Source organism: Microtus oregoni, unplaced genomic scaffold (genome assembly GCF_018167655.1).
Source record: "Microtus oregoni isolate MIOR12 unplaced genomic scaffold, Mior012 000175F_ref0000477, whole genome shotgun sequence".
NCBI lineage: Eukaryota > Metazoa > Chordata > Mammalia > Rodentia > Cricetidae > Microtus > Microtus oregoni.
This window is the reverse complement of record NW_024544831.1, coordinates 156,193-172,988: the sequence shown is the minus strand read 5'-3', so window position 1 is coordinate 172,988 and position 16,796 is coordinate 156,193. Positions and strand designations below refer to the sequence as shown.

General features: G+C 39.0%; 1 protein-coding gene across 1 annotated transcript in view; it reads right to left on the bottom strand.

The window, feature by feature from the left end:
* The window catches only part of LOC121445330 (serine/threonine-protein kinase WNK3), a 136,209-nt gene that overhangs the window by 102,192 nt on the left and 17,221 nt on the right, over window positions 1-16,796 (bottom strand). The window contains exon 2 of the mRNA XM_041647408.1: window positions 1,984-2,642. Within this exon, the coding sequence (XP_041503342.1) occupies window positions 1,984-2,520 (537 nt within the window). The 5' untranslated portion in view covers window positions 2,521-2,642. The remainder of the gene's footprint in view (window positions 1-1,983; window positions 2,643-16,796) is intronic.

The following is a 16,796-nucleotide window of genomic DNA, read 5'->3' as shown; positions in this document are numbered from 1 at the left end:
AATTAGATGAACCAAAATAATTTCCCTACTTCCATCTCTAATAGTCTCATCTACAAAGGTACTTTTAACAATGTAAAGTTCTAAGGATGAAGACATGGACATCTTTGAGTTGTCATTATTCAACCTACTACACATACCAATTTCTTTTTCTTTTTATAAAAAGCCTATGCAACAAATAACTAAAAGCAACCTATACTTAGTGACTGTCTTTATTCAATCTTAATTTTGTGGTTTGTTTTCTGTTTCTATTGTTGGTTTTGTTGCTGTTGTTTTGCGGAAGGGTCTCACATAGTCAAGGATGTCTATGAACTTCTAATCCTCCTGCCCCCACCTCCCCAGCACCAGGATTACAGGTATGTGGTATATGTGTGCTGAGATTGAACTCAAAGCTTTGCTCATGCATGTTAGGGCAAGCACTGTGTACTAAACTGAGCCATAATCCCAGTCCCAATCTTAATTTTAAGCATCCCATATAACACTGAACTTTCTCATGAGTTGACTGAGGTTACCAAGGCTTGTTCTCCTTATATTTGACCTACATCTGCTGGAAACTATTCTCATTTTAATACCTTCTATGCTGCTTTCTCCCTCATTTGTCAGTCTCCCTCACACAAAAAAATCTATCATAGAACAAAATATCTGGTAACTTAGTTGTTCTCCCCATTTTTTTCTTTAATTTTTCCTCACTAAACAAATTGAGCTAACTAACCTCTATAGCTTCTGGTGATTTCACATTGCTGTAAATTTCAAAGGCATGAGGACAGAATATCAATAGAAGTTTTCAAAGAGTTAAGAAAATCTTTACTATTTAGAAAATATTTGAATTTCATGTTTTTTGTAAGAAAAAGGTAGATACTATACTCAATACACTTCTATCATACACTTAATTATATAGTGCAACAATCAACCAATGAGACATATAAACTCTTTTTTTTATTTATTTTTTAAATTCAGTTCTTAAAATGAGATATGAATGAGAATTTGGGGAATTTCCTGAAACTAATAAAAAAATTTCCCAAAGAATGTCACAACATAGACTTTTTCTTTTTCAAAACAGGAAAGGAAAGCAAGCATGATGGGCATATGCCTACGATCTTAGCATTAGAGAGGTTGAGACAGGAAGAACATTAGTTTGAGCCCAGCCTAGGCTACATACAGAATTCAGGTCCAGCTTGGGCTACACTGGAGACTTTGTCTCAAAATGGCAAATGAAAAATGGTAAATATAGAGTGAAAATTAGTTGTATTTCCAAAGGCTGGATATTTTTTTTTATAGTTCAGAGGTAGAGCATTTGCTTAGCATGTACAAGGCCCCAAATTTGGTCCAACCATCATAATCTAAATAGGCAAATGAATGAATTAGATAGAGAGAAACAGAGTATAATTCAACAATAGAATACTTGAATAAGGCTCTGAGTTTATTCCCAGCATTGAATTAGATAGAGAGAAGCAGAGTATAATTCAACAATAGAATACTTGTATAAGGCTCTGGGTTTATTCCCAGCACTGCAAAAATTAAGATAAAAGTAACTGGGGCTGGAGAGATGGCTCAGAGGTTAAGAGCACTGACTGCTCTTCCAAAGGTCCTGAGTTCAATTCCCAGCAACCACATCGTGGCTCACAATCATCTGTAATGAGGTCTGGTGCCCTCTTCTGGCCTGCAGGCATATATGCAGGCAAAACACTTTACATAATAAATAAATCTTTGAAAAAAAAAGTAATTGACTGGAAATATATCTCACTGGTGGAATACTTACTTAAGATGTAAAAAGGCTCTAGATTCCATCCTCAGCATTGCCAAAAAAAGGAAAAACAGGGAAAGATAATTTTTAAAAAGTTTGCCATGGGCTCCTAACAGATTAGAAAGGAACATAAATTCTAGACAACAGTAGAAGGGATCTTCACTTTTCTTCAACCTGGATTACTCTGGCGGTCAAGGCAGCTAAACATGGAATTCATAAAGCCAAGAAAATTATAAACCCACCTGTAGTTCACACCAAGCAACTTCAACCCACGTTTCAGTGTCCAGTCCTTTATATACTGTCTTAAATGCTCCTCTTCCCAGCTCTATATCAAATTTCAGGAACCTGCCACTAGGGGAAGTTGCTACAGCCTTCATTTCTGCTTCTTCTTCCATTTCCTTTTCATTTTTGTCCTTGATGCAATCTTTTGAGGATTCTGAGGTTGCCTTTGAACACTGCTCATATTTAACTTCTTGTCCACCTCTCAGCACATTGGTAGGAAGCTTATCTACTCTTGAAATGTTTGTTGCAGCCTTTATTCTTTCATCTCTAGGGGAAGATTCAGCAACTTTGTCATCTTCAGTCATCTCAACGCTCTTTCGAAAAAATCTCTTTCTTTCAATGTTTTCCCCGGCAGTAGAGAAGGTGCTTGTTTTTTCCTTCATTCTAGCTTCTACAATCAGAGGTGCAGCAATCTGAGCAACCCTGTTTTCAAAGGAAACCCCATCAGGTTTCTCAGAATCTTCTGTGCTAGTTGGCTCCCCAGAATCCGTAGCCATTATAACTAAGGTTGGCACTGAACTTTTTCCTGTTTCACTCTTCAGTCAGTCCACTTACATCTCAGATATCAGAATTCTCAGAATACACTTCCTTTTATGTGGTCATATATTCCCATAGCAATCTAAGGGAGGGGAAAAAAAGATAATTTAATGTCACCCTACAAGAGAAATCATTAAGGGGAAAACAAGGACCTGATTTTTAATTGCTTCTTTCTTAATAAGTTTATTCTTGTTTCTGTACTACTTAGCAACTAAGACTCCAGGGACTATGCCTTATCTTATTTAATATAGCTACAGTGACTAATACAGCACTTGGCATATAGTTCAGTAAGTCTCACATGCAGAAACCTAGTTCTCAGCTCAGCTCAATCCACCAAATTTAATACAGGTATCCAAATCCTGAATTCACTTAGCTATACATAGTAAGTAAAATTGCATGATTTCTATAAGACTTTTGTGTAAGCTTCTAGAAATCATCTAATAGTAGTTTTTTTAATTGTAGTAATATATATGTAGAATCAAATTTCCTATTTTAACTATTTTAAGTGTATGGTCACAATGTTGTGCTATTGTCACTTGTTGAAATTTTTATCATTTGTGTGAGTTGGTTCTCTAGTTCTACCTTCGTGTGAGTTCCAGAAACCAAACTCGAGCTGTCTGCATGGTAAGCACTTTATACACTGAGACATCTTGCTGATCCTATTATCAATTCAGTTCATTCCCAAAATGATTCATCATTTTAAACCGAAAATCTATACGCATTATAAAAGTGCCCTATCCAACTGAGTGCTATGGAATGCACCTACAGTCTTAGTTAAGTAGGAAGCTGAGGATGGAGAATCACCCAAACCTGTGAGTTCCAAGCTGGCATGGACAAACAACAAAACTAATTTCTAAAACAGAAGAAAAGCAGTTTTTAGGGGACTGAGAATGTGGCTTACTAGGAGATGTATGCTTTGCAAATACAAAATTCTATGTTTGATTGCCAGAACTACCAAAAAAAAAATCTTATCCACATCTACCCCCCAATCCACATTCTACTCTCTATTTCTGAATTTTCTTATTCTAGATAATTCATTTAAGTGGACACATACAGTATTTATGTCTGTTTTATTTCATTTGGCATAATGTATTCATTTCTTTTTAAGATTGGCTAATAATACATGAAGAAATATTCAATTATCTCTAGTCACCAGGAAAATTAACATCAAAATTCCATCCTACCCAAGCAAAAGTGGCTATCATAAACAAAATGGAACAGAAGTCTGAAGAGATGGCTCAGTGTTTAAGAACATTTACTGCTCTTACAGAGGATCCAGTTCAGTTCCCAGAACCCACATGGAAGTTCACAACTATCTGTAACTCCAGTTCCAGGGGTTCCAAAATCTCCTCTGACTTCTCTGGACTCCTGTACCCATGTAGTGCACACGCGCGCGCGCGCACACACACACACACACACACACACACACACACACACACACACCAAAGAAAATAAATATATTGTTAAAAAGAAAATACAGAACAAATTATGAAGATGGGGGAATTTAAATTAGTCCAGTCACTAAGGGACTTAATACAATGGTTCCTCAAAAAATTAAAAATAGAACTACCATATGATCCAACTATAAAGCTTCTGGTATATAAAAAATCAAAGTCAGTTTACGCTATACAAGGTATGGTGGTGTACACTTGTAATATCAGTACTTAGGATGGAGTACCTAAAGTTTGAGGCTGGTCTGGGCTGCATAGTGAGACTGTCTATAATAAATGAGGGAGGAAGGGAGGAGCAGACTTCATCATTCCTTACTACATCATGCATTGATAATATGCTACTAAGTTATATGCCTTGAATGACACAAAGTTAAAAATAATGTATGTCACTTACTTTCAAATGGCTAAACAAATGAAACAGCTGTGAGTATTCATGTACCAGTGCATGTGGAAAATAGACATTGATGCGCATTGTCTTCTTTACTCGTTTATCACTTTTTCTGAGACAGGATCTTACTATTTAGCCCTGTCTGCCAGAACTATGTAGACTAGGCTAGCCCCAAACTTACCACATCTCTGCCGGGCGGTGGTGGCGCATGCCTTTAACCCCAGCACTGGGAAGGCAGAAGCAGGCGGATCTCTGTGAGTTCGAGGCCAGCCTGGTCTACAAGAGCTAGTTCCAGGACAGGAACCAAAAACTACGGGGAAACCCTGTCTCGAAAATCCAAAACAAACAAACAAACAAACAAACAAAAAACTTACCACATCTCCATCTTCTGAGACATAAAGAAAGCAGCTACCAATTAGGAATCCAGGTTAACATCATGAACAAGTTTCATTATATTATTTTGCTACTTTTTAAAAAATATGTTTGGGATTTTTTTTTTCAATATGAAAATATTTCAGGGGGCTGGGGAATGCTCTGGTAGTAAAGTACTTGTATGGACACCTACATTTAGATCCTCAGCACCCTTTTAGAAGCCAGGTGCAGCAATGCATGCTTGCAATTCCAGGGCTGGGGAGCTGGAGAAGGGAGAATTCTTAGAATGTGCTGGCTATCTAGCCTAGCCAAATCAGTAAGCCTTAGGCTCAAAATATAAAGTAGAAGGCTGGGTGTGAGCATGTGCCTTTAATCCTACAGCTCAGGAGGCAAAGGCAGGCAGATCTTGTAGATTTAAGATCATCTTGGTCTACACAGTTGTAGGCAGCCAAGACATAGTTAAGACCTTGCCTCAAAAAGAAAAGATGGCAAGCAATTAAAGAAGACAATGCGCATCAACGTCTATTTTCCACATGCACTGGTACATGAATACTCACAGCTGTTTCATTTGTTTAGCCATTTGAAAGTAAGTGACATACATTATTTTTAACTTTGTGTCATTCAAGGCATATAACTTAGTAGCATACTATCAATGCATGATGTAGTAAGGAATGATGAAGTCTGCTCCTCCCTTCCTCCCTCATTTATTATAGACAGTCTCACTATGAAGCCCTGGTGAGAGAATTCAACAATCAGATAAAACTAGATTGCTTAGAAATAGAAATGCGAGTATTAAAACAATAAAGTAAGGGGTTGGTAAAATAGCTCAGTGGATCTGCACACTTGTGCTGATCATAAAACAATTTGCTGGAGTCAGTTCCCTCCTTCTACCAAGTGAGTACTGGGAATTCAATGTGGGTTGTCAAGCTTCACAGCAGGTACTTTTATCTACTGAACCATCTCACGATCTCCTGAATTTTCCTTTATAATCATTTGAGTTGTATGTATAAATTCTTGAGAGCAGAAGAGATGGTTTAGAGGTTAAGAACACTGGTTACTCTTCCAAAAGATCTGGGTTCAATTCCCAGCACCCACATGGTGACTCACAACTGTCTATAATGGTAGTTCCATGGAATCTAATACCCCTTCCTAGCCTCGGTGGGCATCAGGCACAAATGTGGTACATGAGCAGACATTTATGCAGAAAAAAACCCATACAAATAAAATAGTAAAAATTTAAAACTATATGTATAAATTCTATATATTTTTCTGAATGTATATTTCACAAGCACAATGCCTTAGGTTTCTAAAGCTATAATAAAACATCAGGAGCAAAAGCAACTTGGATAATAAATGATCTATTTTATCCTATACTTCCAGGTAACAGTACACCATTGAGGAAAGTCAGACAGAAACCTAGAAGCAAGAACTGATACAGAAACCATGAAGAAATGCTGCTTATTGTATTGCTCCCCACAGTTTGTTCAGCCTGTTTCCTAAAACAATCCAGAACCAGCTGCGCAGAGATGGAACCACAGTGAACAGGGCCTTCCCACATATATTATCAATTATGACAATGCAACACAGGCTTGCTCCCAGGCCAATCTGCTTACTGCATTTTTTTTCAATTGAAGTTTCCCTCTTCCCAGATGATTACAGTTTGCATCAACTTGACAAAAAAACTAACCACCATAGGAAAAGTTTTTTTTTTTTTTTTGATTTTTCGAGACAGGGTTTCTCCGTAGCTTTTGGTTCCTGTCCTGGAACTAGCTCTTGTAGACCAGGCTGGCCTCGAACTCCCAGAGATCCGCCTGCCTCTGCCTCCCGAGTGCTGGGATTAAAGGCGTGCGCCACCACCGCCCAGCAGGAAAAGTTATTTTAAAAAATAATAATGAATATAAAATACTTTCCAAAAAGATTTGCTGCAAACTGGCTACACATGCTTTTTTTAAAAAGTAGGTTTTGCTTTGTAAGTAAAGGGCTTTTGCTAATTGAGCCACTTACTTGATATCAATATAGCAAAAAGTACTGACCATGAACTAGTTTTAAGAATAGCTTTAAAAAATCTTGATTTTACACAATAGTTCTAATATACCCACTAATTCTTCATTTTGTTTAGTTTGACATTAGGAAATGCACTCTAAACAACCCCCATAAAGGACAAATTGATACCAAAATATGCATTTTGGTAAATATTCTAGTATATTCAACTTAAAATTTTATCAGAGATCCATACTTCTCACCTTTCATAAAAGTCCATTTGAAATGGATCAAAGACTTTAAATATGACGTAAACGTCTAGAAAAAACTTAGGTGAAACATGTTAAGATACAGGCACAGGCGTAGGCATGTAGTTTCTAAAAAGGAATTTAATAACACAAGAAATAATCCTAAGAATTTATAAATGATACTGTATGAAATTAAAAGCTTCTGCCTAGCCAGGCGGTGGTGGGGCACACCTTTAATCCCAGCACTTGGGAAACAGTCTCTTATGTAGCCCAGGCTGGTCTCAAACTCGCTACGTAGCCTAACGACTTTTAACCTTGTTCCTCCTGCTCGACCTTCAGGGTGCTGAGATTATAGATGTGTGCTATCAAGCCTGGTTTATGTAATGCCAGGGATTGTACTCAGGGCTTTGTACCTTCTGAACTACATTTCCAACCCAATAAAACAGCAGTGGAGGAAGACATTTGCATTGACTTCTGTTCTCCACATGCTTACTCACAGGTTCATACACACACACACACACTGTCAAAACAAAAATGTATTAAATATTCACAAAAGCCGGGCTGGAGAGATGGCTCAGTGGTTGGGAGCATTGCCTGCTCTTCCAAAGGTCCTGAGTTCAATTCCCAGCAACCACATGGTGGCTCACAACCATCTGTAAAGAGGTCTGGCGCCCTCTTCTGGCCTTCAGGCATACAGACAGAATATTGTATACATAATAAATAAATAAATATTTTAAATAAATAAATAAATAAATAAATAAATATTCACAAAAGCCAGTGAAAGAGTCTAACAACATAATATGTAGAACATGTACTAAGATTACATCCCTACCAGCAGTGTATAAGGGTTCCCCTTTACCTACATTCATGTCAGCATTTTCTTTTATTTTCTTTTTATTTATTTTCATTTTTGTTGTTGTTCTTTGAGACAAGGGTTTCTCTGTGTATCAGCTCTGGCTATCCTAGAACTAACTCTGTAGACCAGGTTGGCCTCGAACTCACAGTGATCCACCTGCCTCTGTCTCCTGCGTGATGGGATCAAAGGTTTGCACCACCACAACCTGGTGATGTTTGTTTGTTTGCTTGCTTGTTTGCTTGTCTATAAAACTCATAAAGATCCATCTGCCTCTGCCATCCTTGTCTACATATCAAGTTCCAGATAAGGCAAGGTTGTATACTGAGACCAGTATCAATAAATAAGTAAATAAATAAATAAACAGTTGATGCTATGACAATTGCATCAATGCAGATGAAGTTGAGATACTTCAAAAAAGTTGTAGGAGGACTACATTCAAGATCTATTATGGGGCAGGAGATTATTGCCATGTCTACTGTACTCTTTTCAGTACACTAAATAATTCACTTATATTTTAAAAAAAGCATGGAAGTATGAATTAAAAATGTATTGTTTTCTTTGATGGATAATTAACAAACAGTTCAATGAGAACTTTCAGAAATTAGTGAATAAGATTGTGCTACTAAGATATCTTTGTTTAATATGAGAGCTAAGAATGAAACTAAGAATTCATAAAGTGCTCTATCAGGTTACACTGTCAAATCAACATACTTCCAATGTCACTTACAAAAATATTTCCTGCAAGTAAGTATTTTTCTTTTTTATATTTATGTATTTACTCTGTGTACACAATTGCAGTGGCCCACCATAGGGCTTAGGGCTTACATGGAGCTCAGAGACAACTTTCAACAGTCCATTCTCTCCTTTTACCACATAGGTTCTAAGGTCAAACTCAAGTCATCAGATTTGGTAGCAAGCACCTTTACCTTGGAAGCCATATCAAGGGTCAGAAATTTCTTTTTACCTTAATTATTTATTTTGAAATAATTTTTAACTTGAGAAAGAGCTTGCAAGAATATACAAAGAATATAGTACAACCTTCACCCACATTCCCCATTTGCTAACATTTTAAGTGAGGTATTAAGGGCGGTGGTGGTGCAGAAGCAGGCGGATCTCTGTGAGTTCAAGGCCAGCATGTTCTACAAGACAGGCACCAAAGCTACTGAGAAATCTTGTCTCAGAAAAAAAAAAAGCAACAACAACAACAAAAAGATTTGGATAAATATTTTTCTAAAGAACATGTAATAAAGCCTCTCTTATCTATAGTTTTACTTTCCACATTTTAGTCACATTCAGTAAACTATAATCCAAATGTAACAGAAAATTGTCTGAATAAAGTCAGGCATGGTGGCACACACCTAAATCCCAGTAATTGGGAGGCTAAGGCAGGAAGATTGCAAGTTCAAGTCTAACGTGTGCTACATGGTGATACCACAGGAAAAAAAAACAAACAAAAGGGGGCATGGGTAAGATGGGTCAGTGGTAAAGGCACTTGCCACTAAGCCTGACAATCTGAGTCATTGAACCCACATGGACCCCAGGACCCACACGGTGGAAGTAGAGAACTGATTCCCAAAAGTTGTCTTCTGGCCTCCATACTTGTGCGAGTGCACACACATGTAAATAAACAAATAAATAGTGTAGTACAAGTAAAATAAAAATTCCAGGAAGAAGCAAAAATACTACATTTATATAAATTTATTACAGCATTGTCTTACTTTTCTACTGCTGTGATAAAATGCCACAACTAAGGCAACTTATGTGGAAAGGGGTTTATTTGAACTTATGGTTCCAGAGTTAAGAACCTATTATGGTGAGGCAGTGGAACAGCAAGTAGCAGACTGAGAGATCGCATCTCAAACAGGAAGCAGAGAAAAACTTGAAATGGTGGAGACTCTTGAACTCTCAAAGCCCATCTCAGTGGCATACATCCTCCAACAAGCCCACAGCTTCCAACATTCCACATTCCACTCCCTGATCTCCACAGTATTGTGGTATAAAATGCATTTAGTCTTATTTCAAAAGTACCTATAGTCTTTCACAGTCTCAATACAGTTTAAAAGTCCAAAGTTTCTTCTTAGACTCAAGGCAACCTCCTAATTGTAACCCCTGTAAAATCAAAAGGCAAATCACATACTTCCAACATACAATGGCACAGAATATACATTACCATTCCAAAAAGAAGGAAAGAGGGCATACTGAGATAATACTGGACCAAAGCAAGGCCAAAACCCAGCAGCACAAACTCCAAATCCTGTAGTTCTATGATTTCAAAGGGCTTAGATGGTTCTACCCTCCCGTCTTTTCTGACTGCAACATACTTCTCTCTCTTGGGCTGCTCCTACTCCCTGTGTGCAGCTCTTTTTAACAGATTATCTCAGGAGGCTGGCATCTCCAAAATCTTAGGGTTTTCAATGCAATCCAGGTTTCATGCTCACAGTTTCATACAGTGGACTCACCTACCACATGCCTGGTCTCAGTGGCTTTCTGGACCCTGCTCTCCGCAAGAGCAGCAAAGTAATCTTAACTGCTGAGCCATTGCCAGGCAGTGGTGGCACACACCTTTAATCCCAGCACTTGGGAGGCAGAGGCAAGTGGATCTCTGTGAGTTTGAGGCCAGCCTGGTCTATAAGAGCTAGTTCCAGGACAGCCAGGATTGTTACACGGAGAAACCCTGTCTTGAAACACCCCCCGCCCCCCCCCCCCAAAAAAAACTTGCTGAGCCATCTCTCTACCCCATCCACTACTTTTTAAATTTAGTTTCAGGCCATTCTTAGGACATAGGAAGAAAAATCACAGAAGATTCCACAACCCCTTTACTCCTGTATCCTTCATGAACCTAAAGCCAGAACCACAAAGTCATTTCTGGCAAACTCTAGAGCTCTTGAATCACATTTGTAGCAGCTTTGATTTGTTGTTCCTTTTTAGGAGAAAATTCCTTAGGCCTTTTCTTCTTACAAAGTGAAAGCTTAGCTGGGTAGGGTCTTGCTCTGAGGGCACCATTGCCTTTGCCACAATGCAGATCAGGTCTTGCTTTAATCAGCACAGGCTTTGGCTGTGGTCATTTTTGCTTCAAATTGTACATTTTATATTTCTTTCTGCTCCACTTGCTCTTTTTCACTATGTCTCCATAAGAGTGAATACTAATATACACACAACCGTCAATATTAGGTTGTCTTGAAATCTCCATCAAAAAAAATTAGTCTGTTATTTTTTGAGGATTTATTTATTTTTATATTATGCACATGAGTGTGCCTGGCAACTAACTGCAAGGGTCAGAAGAGGGTTCTGGATCCCCAACAACTGAAGGTAGAGACAGTTATAAGCTGCCATGTGGGTGCTGGGAACTGAACCCAGCTCTCTGTAAGAAATACAAGAATGGTCTCTATCCCAGTTGCTATTAGTGTTCTCCTCTGAAACTTTTTGAGCTAGACCTCTGAAGTCCGAATAGTTCTCAACAGTACTGGCTTCCAAGGTCCCACAAGGATTGAGCATCAAGCTCTGCTTATAGCATTAAACCAATTTTCTAGTCCAAAGTTCCAAAGTCTTCCACATTCCACAAAAACAAACAAAAATCTACATGGTCGGGTCTGTCACAGCACTAGCCAATTCCCTGGCACCAACTTCTGTGTTAGTTTCTTTTCTACTGCTATGATAAAAGATCATGACCAAGACAACTTAAAAAAAAAAAACATTTATTTTGGGCTTACTGTTCCAGGGGCATAAAGTCCATTATGATGAGGCAGCATAGCAGCAAGAAGCAGGCATGTCGGCTGGAGCAGCAGCTGAGGGCTCACATCTCAAACAGGAAGCATAGAGAACAAACTCGAAAAGGTGCGAGTCTTCTGAACCCTCAAAGCCCACCCCCAGGGGCATATTTCCTCCAGCAAGGCCTCTTCATCCTCTCCAAATACTCACCAACCGGTCCAAATATTCAAATGTCTGAGACTTATGGAGATGTCTCATTTGAGCCACCACAAGCATATTTTTATAGGAAAAGTCAAATACGAAGGTGCATGCCTGTAATCTCAGAACCTGGGAAGCTAAGAAAGAAGGACTGTGAAGTTGTGGAGACTCTGGACTACTCTCAAAGCAAACAAATGAACAAACAAAAAAGTACTGGTAATATTTCACCTTTATAAAACTGTCACAGGGGCTGGAGGTTAAGAGCACTGGCTGTTCTTCCAGAGGTCCTGAGTTCAATTCCCAGCAACCACGTGGTGGCTCACAACCATCTATAATGAGATCTGGTGCCCTCTTCTGGTGTGCAGACATACATGCCGGCAGAACGCTGTATACATAATAAATAACAGGAGCAGAAGGAGGGAGAACATGAGCAAGGAAGTCAGGACCATGAGGAGTGCACCCACCCACTGAGACAGTGGAGCTGATCTACTGGGAGCTCACCAAGGCCAGCTGGACTGTGACTGAAAAATCATGGGTTAAAACTGGGCTCTCTGAACATGGCGAACAATGATGGCTGATGAGAAGCCAAGGACAACGGCACGGGGTTTTGATCCTATGCAATGTGCTGGCTTTGTGGGAGCCTAGCCAGTTTGGATGTTCACCTTCCTAGACCTGGATGGAGGGGAGAGGACCTTGGACTTTCCACAGGGCAGGGAACCCTGACTGCTCTTTGGACTGGAGAGGGAGGGGGAGAGGAGTGGTTGGAGGGGGAGAAGGGCGGGAGGAGAGGGAGGGAAATGGGAGACTGGGAGGAGGCGGAAACTTTTTTTTCTCAATAAAAAATTTTTAAAAAATTAAAAAAAACAAAAAAATAAAATAAAATAAAAAATAAAACTGTCAGAGAATTCAAATCACAACTTGAATTTCCAATAAGTTGGGCATTTTTTCTTTCACAATTAAAGTTTAGCGAATTTTGTGGAGTTAGTTCTTTACTTTTAATTTTACATAGATTTTGGGTATCAACCTCAGGTCACCAGGCTTGTATAACAAGCACCTTTCTCCATTGATCCATCTTGCCAGCTGTAGTCAGTTTTAAAAATAATAGCAAAGAAGAATTAAAGTATTTTGTTATAATTGTTCTATCTTATTACTGGCCTACCTTATGTTCAAACTTTATCCTATGTATGTGTACATAGGAAAGCAGTATTTTTATAGGATACAGTACTATGGTTTTAGCCATGTACTGAAGGACTTAGATCCTGTACAGATAGGGAAAGGGTTACTGTCCAATAAACACAGGAAACAATATTCAACATTATTATTCATTTGGGAGATATAAATCAAACTACATCAAAATACTACTTCATACCCAAGAGGATGGCTATAATAAAAAATATTATAACTGGCATTAACAAGGATGTGGAGAAAACAGATCCTCATTCATTGATGGTGGAAATGTAAAATGGTACAGCTAAACATTGTGTGGTTGTTCTCCAAAAAGTTAAACAGAGTTTCCACAGGACACCAGAATTTGTCCACAAAACTGGGCAAGTCCTGGGTTTGATCCCCAGTACATATAAAACCATACATGGCAGATCAACAAAATGGCTCAGAGTTTGACAAAACTGAGTTAAAGCCCTGTGACTTACATAGTGGAAGTAGGGAATCAGCTCCTGCAGGTTATCTTCTGACCTCCACATAAATGTTGTGGCACAAATACACACACATACCCGAGGGAGTGGGGAAAAGGAGGGAGGGAGGGAAGAGGAGGGAGGAAGAGAGGGAGGGAGGAAGGAAGGAAGGAAGGAAGGAAGGAAGGAAGGAAGGAAGGAAGGAAGGAAGGAAGGAAGGAAGGAAGGAAGGAAAGAAAGAGAGAGAAAGTTTACATTGAATATGAAAGACTAGGCTAGAGAGATGGCTCGGTGGCTAAGAGTACTGGCTGCTTTTCCACAGTATCTGGGTTCTATCACCAGTATTCACATAGTGACTTGAAACTATAACTCTAGTTGCAAGAGATTCAATGCTCCCCTCTGGCCTCCATAGGCACCAGACACACAAGTGTTGCATAGACATACATGCTAGTAAGACACCCATACACATAAAATAATTTTTCAAAATTTAAAAATTTGAATTATACATATGTGTGTATACATATGTAAAAAAATACAAGCATATGCTTGTAATCCCAGCATTTAGGAAGCAAGATAGGAGTTCAAGATCCTCCTCTACCATGTAGCAAAGTGAGACTAGTATAGTTACATGAGACCCTGTCTCAAAAGAAAGGAGTGGTTCAATGGGTAAAGACACCTAGCACACAAACTTGGAAACCTGAGTTCAATCCCTGGAAACCACATAAAGATAGAACTGACTCCAAACTCCACAAAGTTGTCCTCTGATCTACTCACATATGCTTTGGCATGCATTTCCTCCCACATCACTCATTCTCTCTCTGTCTCTGTCTCTCTCGTATACAAGAAGAAAAAGTTGTACACAAGGATTCATAGCAACACTATTCATATAGGCATTTTTCACATAGCTGATTGATGGAGTTCTAAAATATGTTATAAATACCCAGGGGAATATTACTCAGCAATATAAATGTCATGCATACTTACAAAAGAAAGACCTGACAATATTATACTAAGTGAAATCAGCCAGAGAGAAAGCCCACATACTTCATGATTTTGTTTTGTTTTGTTTGTTTGGTTGGTTTTTTTTTTTTTTTGGTTTTTCGAGACAGGGTTTCTCTGTGGTTTTAAAGCCTGTCCTGGAACTAGCTCTTGTAGACCAGGCTAGCCTCGAACTCACAGAGATCCGCCTGCCTCTGCCTCCCAAGTGCTGGGATTAAAGGCGTGCACCACCACCACCCGGCTTTATGATTTTGTTTATGTGAATTGTCCAGAAATGAAATCTATAGGAACAGAAAATAATTAGTGATTAACTGGGGCAAGAGCAATAAGACAAATGACTATGGTAATAGTCTTGACTATGGGTCATTACCCATCTGTGGGATAATAGTATACTTTGGTCAAACCTTGCCTTGCAGTAATACAAAATCTTACAATTTAAGGAAAGAAAGATTTATTCTGGGGGCTGGAAAGATGGTTCAGAGGTTAAGAGCACTTCCAGAGGTCCTGAGTTCAATTCCCAGCAACCATGTGGTGCTTATAATCACCTATAATGAGATCTGGTGCCCTCTTCTGGATTACAGGCAGGATACTGTATAGATAGATAGATAGATAGATAGATAGATAGATAGATAGATAGATAGATAGATAGATAGATAGATAGATAGATAGATAGATCTTTTAAAAAAAGATTTATTCTGGCTCACAGTCAGAAGCTTCAGTCTGCCATGGCAGAAAGCCATGGTAGAGCATGACAGTTCACATCATGGCAGCTAAGAAGTTCTAAGAGCAGGGTGTGGTGGCATATACCTTTAATTTCAGCACTCAGGAGGCTGAGGCAAGAGGATCTCTGAGTCTGACACCAGCCTAGTCTACAAAGTGAGTTTCAGAACATGGAGGGGTATAAATACAGTGAGAACCTGTATTAAAAAGGAAAAAAGAAAGTAGAGAGAATGGCTGTGCTGCAAGATTTCTCCTTTCCCCCTTTTATTTCATGTAGGCCCCAGCCTATGTGATGATACTGCCCCCTAGTTAATCCTGTCTGGAAATGCCCTCAATGCGTTTCATTGTTCTTGGAGGTGCTTTTCAATCCAATCAGGCTGACAAATCAAAATTAAACATCACCTAGTAACTATTTGACACTAGACTGCAGAGCTAAAGGAATAGCTCAGAGGTAGAACATATGTTTAGCACACTCTAGAGTCTGAGTTCAATGTTCAGTATCATGAAAAGCAGCTTTTTGTTTGGGTGGTTGATTTTTCAAGATAGAGTTTCTTTCATCTGTGCTATAGCCCTGGCTGTCCAGGAACTCACTCTGTAGACCAACCAGGCTGGCCTCGAACTCAGAGATCCACATACCTAATGCTAGAATTAAAGGTGTGCACCACCACACCTGGTACAAGGTAGTTTTTAATGTTTGAATTAAAAAAAAGCCTAGTGTGGTAGAAACGGTTGTAATCCTAGCAATGAAAGACTAAGGCAGGCAGATCTCAAATTCAAGGTCAACCTGAGGTACATAAAAAACCTAGTCTCAAAATCTAAAAGTAGACCTAGCCCTGGATACCGGCCAGTACTGCAGTCACTTCATAGACTCAGGAATGAAGATCACAAATTCAAAGTCTACCTGAGCTACAGAGTGAGTTCAAGGGCAGTCTGGAAACTTAACAAAATCCTATCTCAAAATAAAAATATAGAGAGATGGGAAAATGGTTTAGTGATTGGGTGTTTGCCTAATAAATGTAAGGGTTTTTTTTCAACCCCTAGTACCAGCCACAGTAAAACTGGATTGTAATCAAGGTTATAAACTTTATAAATTTACTAAAATAATTAACTATGACATTTACAATGGGAACTTTTCCCATGAGATGGAATCCCACTATCTTGATGTCTGTACTCAAGTCCCCGAGAAGGTAGGACACTGGTTCCTCCACGCCTGACTTTCCAATAGTAAATCTTTTTGTGTAATATTATCTTTAACTGAGTGTACTGATGAACACCAGTGGTCCCAGCACTTGGGAGACAGAGGCAGGAGACTCTTTGAGAGCAGTCTAAGGTATACAATAAAACCTTGTCTCAAACAAATATATCTCAATAAAATATATTCTTCTTAAGTATCTTAATATAGCCAGACATGGTGGTTCACATCTTTGATCCCAGTATTTGGGAGGCAGTTGGCAGGTGGATCTCTGTGTTTAGGTCAGCCAGGTCTTCTACTTAGTGAGTTACAGGCTAGCCAGGGCCTCATAATGAGACCCCCCTTCTCAAAAGAAAGAGAGGGAGGGAGGAAAGAAGAGAGGAAGGGAGGGAAGGAAAGGGAAGGGAGGAGAGGGGAAAGGGGAAGGGAAGAAAAAGGAGGGAGGGAAGAAGGAGGGAAGAAGGATTCTTAACACATTTACAGCTTAGTGTGG